Raw genomic sequence first — 10,792 nt, forward strand, 5'->3', positions numbered from 1 at the left:
CCAGCAGGACATGGCCGGGGAAGTCAAACAAACGCAGCCCAACAGCCAGTTGGCCGAAAACCAGGCGTCGAAAAGACAGGACTCTGGCGACAATAGTGCTGCCAAAAAAGATTAAAGAAATGACCACAGCATTGAGAGGGATTCGAAAATTGACAGGTTTAATTGTTCTTGCTAAGCTTGTTATTGAGATTGGCTTATAATTTAACAAAGTTAAACTTATAAACTGTATAAAAACCTGAATAAAAAACTTTTTCTCCATTTCATTTGACCCAATCAATTTCCATAAAATTGTCCTTCAAGAAATGTGACCTCTAACTGAGCTCATTAAAATCAAATTTATAAGTGGCATGCCTCAAAAAGTTTGTGGCTACCATTTTCCATTAATCTATAATGCAAATATTGATTTTTAACTTTAACATTACAGTTCAGAATAGATGTTTTGTTGCGCAGTGAAATGAATAGAATGATAAGGAGCAAGAAAAACGATTTCCGGATAGAATTTCCCTTTCAGGAAGTGCAAATTTCACCGGAATAAGGCCAAAAGGGCAGCACTTGTCGCTCCAGCTACGAGAAGCGTTGCGCATACGCCGCGTGTGTCACGCGTTGGCATGTAAATTTCATTCTCTCAACCCCCGTCCGTGCTTTCCGTCCTGCCAAATAGAAGTCTGCTAATGACATGAGCCCAATGCCAAGTTAAAGCCAGAATGAGACCGAGACCGAGAGCGGTACTCGGACTTGGTGGCGGTGGTATGCAAATCAGTTTACTGTGGCGACGACAATGATGGCCGCCACTCAATTATGCGTCGCACAGGAACGACTTTCGTTGCCTACTTTCAGGCACACGATAAAAAGTGAATAGAAAAGGAAAGTGTGGGGAAAAACGCTTTGGATCTTCGCATACCTTATAGCCAACTAGCCATTTTTCCCAGGCGGTTGCAGACTAACGGATTTGATGGGGAACACATTTCAATTTGTGCCCCAAAATCCCTTTTTGGGTTGCTAGGTAAAATCCTTTGCCCATGGGAAACACGTCAAAGGATTTTACATGGCCAACAGGTGTTCCAATTGTTAAAGCTTCGTGTCGACGGTATTTTTAGTTCGGAGAGGCTCATTAAATTTTTAATTAACAGAATTAGTGGAATGTGTGTTGTCAAGTGCGCACGAATGTCGGGGGATTCCGGTTCTTGATGGATTCAAGGCATTCTAGTGGTTTTTGGGGCGTTCCGTTTCATTATTAATGTCCGGTAAGTATACTCCGGGTATAGGCTTTTCGTGTCCTCTTTTGGGAAGCATGACGTTACAGGTGGCCAGGACTCTTTATACATAGGACCATAATAGTTCTCGGAACCCTGGCCTTGACGTCCTAAAAATAGACGTAGTACCTTTATGTCACTTCGCATATATTAACCTGTCTAATTATCATGTAAATGGGTGGCCTGGGAACAGGAGTATTATATATATTACAGGAAATTACCATGCGTGTCACTGGGTTAAAACCTTTTTTTCGAAGCGGAAGTGATGGAAATTATGCCATAAAAAATGGTTAACCTTATCGAGGGGCAAATGCTTAAGCCATAAGCAGTAAATTACCTCTAATAAACATGTTAAGTTTCGACTTTCCCGAGAACAAATGACCATAATATTTTCAGAACAAAATGATGTTTGACGTTAAGGTCTTTTTAAAGGAATAAAATAACCAATAATCATACAAAAAATATTTGAAATATTTGAACATTTTACCTCAAGAGAGACCAAAAAACCCTCGATTATGCAACGAGTGGCAACAATTAATTATGTAGAGTCATTATGCCACTCGTTGCGTACTTCACTTCTTATTTTTTTCTGTCGCATCTTTTGTGGCAGAGAAACTTTATGTTCAAGTTCATAATTGACTGCGCTCGGCACAAAGCAACTGGCAAATTATTTATGAAAATGCTGCCCTGGCCCGCTATAGAAACCTAATAACAATAATATTGCTGATTAAGCATTAATCAAAGCCGCCAGCTGGGGAGACCAACAACAATGAAAACAAAATAAAGCCACAAGACAATGGGCCGCAAGACGCCGGAGAAAAGGGAAAGTGATGATCTCGAATGAAATCAAAATTTATGAAACCTGGACGGCCGCCTTAATTATGGAAAAAGCTTGGCCTGCGATATATGGATTTTTAATTTAACCTTTTCGAAACAAAACAAAAACATCAAGCTGTTTGTCAACTGATAAGCCAATACTGATAAGGAAAAAGGCTTTTCCACATTTTCCCCATATGACAGAAACAAAGAGCGAGAGAGCCAAAAGCTCCGGCGAAAGCTTTTATTTTCGGCCTTGGCATTGGTTCGTGGTTTGGCCACGACTTCGGCTTCGGTTATGGCCAACAGCTGATCTGAATTGGCCAGATGTTGGACTCGCTCCGAACCGCTGATTCAGTTTTGCGGCTCAGGCTAAAGCGAGCGGTTCGTGTGCCGGGAAATCGGAAAACGTTGTTAGAGACTCTTCTCAAGCGGCAAATTGGACAATTTATGATTTTTTGTGCTGTGACAAATGCGATTTATTTTGTGGACAATAGTGGAATTTTGGCAATCAACTAGAATTGTTCTGTGCGAACCATAAATATTGGCTACCAAATAGTGCGGAAAAATAAAACAAATACTCTTAAATCTTAAAAATTGCTTAAAAAAAATAAAAACAAAACATTAGTTGACCCCTTGGCAACACTTGCATTTTCCCTCACGACCAAACCGCCCAATAACTCCCGACTGACACACATTTGATGAGAACAAATAGCAAACTTAAATAAATCAACCGAAAATAATGTCAAAGAAATCAATGGCAGGCCACGGCAGCTGCAACATGTTGCTGCTGTGTCTGCTGCTGTTGCTGCCGTCCGTCTCCCCAATTCGCTTGCCCAAGAACAGCGGCAACAATGCAACAGCAACAGGAACAGCGGCGACGACAGCAACATCTGCCAGCAGCAACAATGCCAATGCCAAGGCTGGTAGCAAATATGGTGAGTCCTAATGAGCCAAGGAATATATTTTCAGGCGGTCGCAGGGCCAGTTGGAGTTGCAGCTACTTAAAGTCTGTGGTTGCTGGCATGCAAGGTGCACAGAAAGAAAAAGCATGGTCAAAAAGAAATGCCTTATTTAGCATAGAAATACAATTTAAGAAATCAGATAGAGAACAAAATTGGTCAAATGTTCTTTAATGGAAAGTAACAATTAATAAAAAAAAAATAAAATGTTTTTTACATTTAACGACAATAAAAATTTAAATTATCTGCTCATTAACAATTCAAAAATTTATAATCAAAACCTTAAAATTTCAAAATTATTTCAATCGCCTAAAAAACAATTTTTTTGCAAGTGTTGATTTCCCTATTTGGTAGAAGGCTGGCTAATTGCATTTGGTCACGATCGGAGCGCTTTTTTCCCTGAACCTAGTTATGTTCCTTGAGGTATTTTCCTACGTCTGCCCTTGGTGGCAAACGAAAGACTCAGAAAACGAACTTGCCCTGGCGGCCAGCTTTTTGCTGCACTGTGCGCCAATCATGTGGGCACGCGGGAAATGTGTCGACATTTCCTTCTGGCCGCTAAAAGGGGGCGGCTGACACGCCCAGAACCACTAAGCGGAAATTGGCCAGAGATTAGCAATGGAGAGCAAAAGTGTCATTAGACCAGTAATTGTTGGCCACAAAACACATGTTTCGGCCGTTCTCTCTCTGTAATCGAATTAGTCAAAGCGCTGCAATTACCTCACAAATCGTTGACAGATCAAGATTGATCTTGGCCAGATGCTGGAAGGCAATTTGTCGGCCGATCTTTTATTACAGAACTTCCCGGCGGCGATGGTCAATGGAAAATTAATGAATCTTTCAGCTGGTGTGATCTCTTGGCCACTTCCACTTCCTGGCTTGCATAACACCGTGACAGTGACAGCTCACAAAAAATATGGCCTATCCGAAATTTAATGCACCGTCATCTACAAACTTCCCAAGATCAAAAAATCCCATTAATCACAGCGATGCTGCAATTGAAGTGTCTGTCATTTTCCGTGGCATTTTCTAATCATTTTTTTTTTGGCTCAGCAATGGAATCTAGCCGTAGCCCCGATGTCAGAATTTGTGCCATCGCAGAATTTTCACTTTTCCATGTTCTCTGTGCGAAATTCGCCTAAAAATGCTGCCGCCGCCATCCACAGCCATCCACAAAATCGGTGTCAATGATTTCAACATGGGAAAAGCATGGAAAAGATAGACACACGAAGCTTGCAACCACTGCAACATTGGCAACATCAGCAACATGGCCAAACACAAACAAGCGAGCTGCGGCAAATGGCATTTCTAATTGCAGATTATGCAAGGTTCTGGCTCAGAAGAAGTCACCAAAGCCTGGCTGGCTTGGGAAATCTCCTGGAACTCGGGGCTAAGTGAGTAGGGGAAAATTGGAAATTTACTAAGACAAGGCGCTGTGATTAATGGGTAATTGATTAGGGATTTATTTATCCGAAAGTAGAAGCCTTCGTACTCATTCTACAGAAATAATTCTTCATTTCTTAAAAATTAAATTGAATTTACAATTTCCTTCAAGTAATGGGTTTTAAGTTAATAATTCTGCAAAAGTTAATGAAAAGGCATTTAAAGTAAAAGAAATTTACTACCGTTTTAAGTAGCACAAGTTAACTAAAGAAAGTAAAGGGCTTAAGGAGGTTTTCTTCTTTTGGTAATTTAAAACAAAATAGAAAAATATTAAAGTAAAGACTAATATTTAAAATTTTCCATTTGCCATTTATTGTCTAAAATAAATGATGAAAATATATTATTTTCTTCTCCTTAATTCGGCAGTGCTGACTTTTAATGTAAGGTGTAATTTCTAGTCGATTTAGAAGGTGCACCATCATTGCAGGCTGGAATTTAATGCTACATTTTAGCTAGTTCAACGGAAACTCTTGAAGGCATTTCTCACTCCTGCTTGAGGCCCAAGTTCCTGAGTTGCCTTTATCCCCATCCCATTAATCGCCCAGCATCATCATCATCATCACAGTCAGGTCTAGTTTTTATTCCGTCTCAAATGCCAGCTCCCCTTGGCTAATTCACGTCACACTTTGAGCCAGATCCTCCATCACTCGCCAATGGAGTGGCAGTCGAGTAGAACTGGGGACTCCAACTGGCAGCACACTTCATTCAGCTAGCAGACTGCAGATCTTCTTCTGCAGATCTGCCAGTGGGAACAACCACTTAGTGGTGGCCACAAAACATAAAAAAAAAAATCGACCGAATGCAACAGAACTAATCCAAAAGCGTGTCTGAAACTCAGGCGGGAAACGAGTTCCTTGCCCCCGAACTTATAGTCTTGTTGTAAAGTAACCATGGTAGCTGATTTGCATGCAAGAGGCACCTCGACTGCAACTCCGACTACCGACTACCAACTACCAACTACCAACTGCCATTGCCATTGCCACTGCCACGAATCTTGGTTATAACCCCGTTTTCCCGTTGCTGCCCATGCTCATGCTTTTGTAACCTTCGATAGAGATACGCGGCGTTGCCGGTGAACCAAATTACAAATCGGTGAATCTGACCTGGGAAGTTGAATTCGTGCCGTCGGCCCATGACACAGATTCGAGACCCAATACCAACTCCAACTTCAACTCCAGAGTGGGCCAGGTGAACGCGACAAATATGAGCGGCGATGTGGAACCGCCCCGGGCCCTGGCATTCCAGATATTCTACTGTGAGATGCAGAACTATGGCCCACAGCGGTGTCGCGTCAAATTGGTGAATGGCACCACTGCCGAAGTGCCCCAGGAGGAGACGGATAAGGAGATGGACCAGCAGGACGAGCACGATCCCTTAGGGTAAGTTCTTGTTTCGCCATTTATGGGTTTGGCCCAAAAATTGTAAAAGGCAGTGATTAGATTTTCTTTCTCACTAACTTTGAGTGCACCTATTTTTTCGAGTGCAGTTCTCAGGTGCATCACTTCGCCGCTGCTGTGGACAACTTACGAATGGCCACCAAATACAGTTTTCACATTCGTCCAGCGGCCCAGAAGCGCCTCCAGGCGGGCGGAACTCGCAGCTCCAATGCTCGAGCTGAATTCCACGATGAGAATGAGATCGAGAGTGGAGCTGGGCATCTGCCGGGCCAGAGTATTGTCATACCCACCAAAGGCTGTAAGTGGATTAGAGGCTTAAAAAATATTTAAGATATATTTAAGGCCTTTTTAAGAGTAATTTTTTGTCGCTAATGCAGACAATATGATGGCGTTTTTGTTTAAGAATCTTGAAACGGGCAATCATATAAATTTATTAAATATTTCTTAGTCACCGCGCATGCCACCCAGTGCTTGCCACATGCCTCGGAAATCGAAGTAGAAACGGGTCCTTATTTCGGAGGACGTATCGTCGTGGATGGTGGAAACTGCGGCATCAAGGGAGATGCTAGTGATTCCGCGGACAAGTACACGATGAGGATCGATCATAAAGAGTGCGGAAGTTTGGTGAAACCTGAGACCAACACGGTGGAGACTTTTATCACGGTCCAGGAAAACCTTGGCATTTTTACCCACAGCACAAGACGGTAATTTACTATTAATTAAAATATACTTAAAGGCCATATTTGAAATGGTAATATGGACACTATCAAAAACCTATTCTCTGCATCCCAGCTTTGTGGTGGTCTGCAGCTATCAATCAGGAATGCAGACTGTGCGTGCAAGCTTCACTGTACCCGGAAAGAACGGAGTAGCTGCTGCCTACGAGCCCAACGATCCTTTCCAACCCGATGATGACCAGCGCTTGGGCAGGGAACTCCGTCAGATGCGCTACGTCAACAAGACGGAACTGGTGCTGAGGGAACCGGAATCCAAGTCCAATTCCGAATCCGATTCAGAGTCCATGGAGCAGGCAGCGGTGGTGGAGCAAACGCAGCCACCCACCACTGAACAGGCTTCTCAACCCAGAGGTCAGGGTAGAGCTCTGAACCTCAACGAGGTCAATAGCTTGGCGGAAGAGCCCGCGGAGGGACACCATTTAGAGCCAGTGGTGGGCACAAAGTACGCCAAACTGGTTGTGGACCAGACACACAACTCCTGGATGCCGGTAGAGGTGGGCTCGCCACCAGGTGGTAACGTCGAGGATGAAGGTAAGTGGCCTGTCAGCGACAATCGTGATTCCTAAATGCCCATATACTTACACAGAAAGTTTTTGCTTTTTTTATCTTTAAATTTGTAAATAATTTTTAAAAATCTATTTATTTTATATTTAATTTATTAAGAAGTAAGGATGGTTTTGATTAAATTTATAAATATTGATATTTAAATATTTCCCTTTGCGTACTTCTTTTCTTCCTGTGCAGCTGTACTGCGCTATATTGGCTCCCATCTGAGCAGCGTGCTGGTAACCGTTTCGCTATCTGTGATAATCATCAGCATTTGCCTCGTTCTGCTGCAGCGCCAGCGGATCCGCTCGCCTCCCCGCAGCCCCTCTCCCTGTTTGGCCGCCCACCTGCCGCACAAGACGCTGCCGCGTGCTCTGCAGCAGCAGCAGTACCAGTGCACCTTGTAGGTGCATCCTCTCTCCAATAACCACCGACTGCTCCGCCTCGTCCTCCGATTTCCAGCTATCTATGCCCACTTGTCTTGCTGAATGTCAAAAAATATAAAAGGAAAGAAAGAGAACTCCATTTAGCTGAAGATGACTGCGCATAGCCACGCCCCCTCAAAACCCGACTCCTGGAACTAAGGTTCCCCACTCAACGGTACCAGCGGGATCAGCATCCTCCGATTTACATAAGTTAAGTCGACTTTGACACTGGCCAAGCTTTAACTGCGATTACGAGGGAGGACGACCGGGCAAAAGGCACTTCTCATAGAGCGAGATTAGTCTGTAGATTCCTAGATGTAAGATTTTTGTATAAATTATTTATGACCGGAAAATATATATATTTTTAGCTACTAAATACAGTTTTTGGTTATCTCTTGGAACGGATTTGAGAGGGAGCTCAACCTAACTAAATAAATCTATCGGAGCTTTGCTTCTTTTTTCTTATAATAATTTAACTTGAGTGCTTTAATATGAAATCTTTCATTTCGTAGGCCCATACTTAAGAGGCATTTTTACTTTCACCTGAATTAGCTCACCCGAACCACAATCTAAACTAGGTCTCATAAACTGTCTTAAGTCCCGCTGCGTTATTATTTAAAAGATTAATCAAAGATTATTGACTAATAAACAGGTAAGAAACGTTTATAGACAAGACTGATTTCCGTTTGGGAATAGTTTTCTCAAGCATCGGTTGGCGTGGAAATGAAAGTCAGCCAATAGGTCAATTCCCAATATGAAATACCTCCTCCACGAAGTTCTCACTTCCGCCCCAGAAGCTTGCCAAAATGTAGGTTCCAAATCCAACTGTCATCATCATCAGACTATAATTTCGAAAATAGGTTCTTAAAGATTCCATCAAGGGTACGAATGTCGAATGTGTCTGCGCTTCTGGTCGTAAAACAGAATTACGAAATTATGTTAAGACGTCGGCTCGTCAGACGGCGATTTGCATGAAAGTGGCACACAAAGTGTTGTCAACGCCGCACGTTCTTCGAGGTTCTGAAAAAACAGAGTTCTCCACTTGGTCTTCAAGGGGTACTCCGACACAAACGGAAGCCGGTAGATAAAACATTAAACATAAGAACCGACAAAAGACATAAAACTGCAGTCGGGGGCTCGTCGTCTTGTTATTGTTTGCCGGTTGCCCAACATGGAGAGGAGACTCCCAGCTCGACTGAGTCAAATACCAAGTACCAAGTCGAGGTCCGAGTCTAAAAACCGAAACCCCAAGACGTGCCCACGATGCGACTCCGGCGAAAGGCGTTCTTTTAACTTTCTGATTGAAGTGCCTGGACTTGGGGGCTAGCTAAGATTTTTGCATAGAAAAGCCATTAGGTTGGGATTTTCATCATCATCGCCATCAGATACAAAAGGTTTGTCTGGCCTTTTGTTTGCATTATTAGAACACAAAACCCAAGTGAGCGTTAAGATCGCGCGCGCAAAAGCCGAAGAAACAAAATAGAAAACAACAAAATACTAAATAAATAAACTTTCTCATCTGCAAGCTAGACTGCACTGGAAAAATATTCACTAAAGAAACTAAAATTACTCACATGTCTTCCGAAAAATTTCACATTTCAGTACGTTAAAGGTATTTTTAACATGTATACTAAATAAGTTTCATTTATGTTGAAATTAAAGGATCAAATTAATAAATATTTTCTAAAATTTCTTCAAGTGATTGTTGTATCTGAAAAGAACCAGCGACCAAGTCCAAGTCCAAGTCAAAGCCTTTGCCTTCACCTTCACCCATTTCAATGGGCCTCTGGAGCTGCACCACCGGTGGCGGCTGCTCAAATTTCAAATTTCACCCACAGTGGGGCCTGGCGTTTTGACGTTGATTAGCATGTGGCACACATAAATCTGTGGGATTGGGCTTCGGCTTCCGTTTCCCTTTTTCAAACGCACTCTTCAGATCTTTAGATGTGGAGATCAACAGATGGCGGCCGAGCATAACGTGGTGCATTCACCATATGGAGAATCACCGGGGAGTCGAGTAGAGTCGTGGACCTGTGCATAATGAGGCCAACGATCTTGGCCAAGAAGCCAGCCGAACCAGTTAATGAGCCGCCGCTGTCTTGGATTAGAATGCGAGCAGCTGACGAAGACGAAAGTAAAACTGCCCCGAGAAAGTTTCCATTTCTTGCCAAATATCGAGATCATTTTTCTTCGTTTTTTGTTGTTGTTGTTGTATTTTCTGGCCGAGATTATTAACGTTGAAACGCAGCTGGGGAGCGTTTTCTAGGGGTAATTACTGGGTCTCCACCTCCTTCTTCGGTTTACATCTAATTATTTGCGATCTGAACCCGAGATTGGTGTCAGATCCCCAGATCTGCATTCTGCCGGCAAATTGCACCCAAATGTCTTCCCTCCCGTCGTTGGGCCCAAAAAAGCTAGGCCAACATCTGGGTTATCATTTGGGCAATCGTGATCTGGCAGAACCACAAAAATGGAACAACCGACAAGCGGCTCATTGTTTTTAGCCATCATCAGCAACGGACTTTGTGTTGGGGTTTCGGTTTTGTTTCCGAACCCAGATTCTGGGCTAATGACAGTCGCACTTTTTAATGATTATTATTATGAATTATGTGTGGTTTTCCAGGGGAGCATCCGTCAGAGGGGCTAGAAATCGGTGTCAAATTGGGGAATTCTTTGCCACACAAAATGGGTAAATTTATGCGGTTAAGAGGTTAAAGACTATTTTGGCCGCAGTTTGCCGACCAACTTTGATTAATGGATTTGGCATTCTGAAATGAATTTTTTGGCAGTTTGTCAAGATCTCACGACGCCAAAACAATATGATTTTATCACGCACTAAAGAAAGTGCTTTTATTGTTTTAGATTCCCTTTTCTACAGATAACTTAACATTTCATTGAAAAATTTTTATAAATGACGTATTTTTATGACCATATTACCACCCAAGCAACGCGTTGATAAGATAAATATGGGAATTCTGTTTATTTTATAAGTCGAAGATTAAGAAAATACAAAAGCGATAATGCAAGTGTTATCAATACGTGTAAAACGAAAGGTTTCAGGAAATACTGTGGATGATATTTTTATGGACTTTTGGGTTATCGCAACCTAGCACAAGCGAGTGAGTACCTTAATTGATGTGCCATCTATTGTTATAAAAACCCCTTGGGTTCAGGTTTCACGGCCAGTTTATAGAAAACCGGGAATCTATAAAA

The 10,792-nt window shown here is 42.5% G+C and overlaps 1 protein-coding gene across 1 annotated transcript; it reads left to right on the forward strand.

The window, feature by feature from the left end:
* Positions 1 to 2,441: 2,441 nt before the first annotated feature.
* LOC108115553 lies at positions 2,442 to 7,939 on the forward strand. The gene is made up of 6 exons (XM_017227059.2): positions 2,442 to 3,007; positions 5,529 to 5,853; positions 5,961 to 6,169; positions 6,320 to 6,575; positions 6,664 to 7,139; positions 7,353 to 7,939. Exons 1-6 carry the CDS (start codon positions 2,812 to 2,814, stop codon positions 7,559 to 7,561), a joined length of 1,671 nt encoding a protein of 556 aa, XP_017082548.2. The 5' UTR covers positions 2,442 to 2,811; the 3' UTR covers positions 7,562 to 7,939.
* Positions 7,940 to 10,792: the final 2,853 nt, after the last annotated feature.

The sequence above is a fragment of the Drosophila eugracilis genome, unplaced genomic scaffold, assembly GCF_018153835.1.
Source record: "Drosophila eugracilis isolate 14026-0451.02 unplaced genomic scaffold, ASM1815383v1 contig_1197, whole genome shotgun sequence".
NCBI lineage: Eukaryota > Metazoa > Arthropoda > Insecta > Diptera > Drosophilidae > Drosophila > Drosophila eugracilis.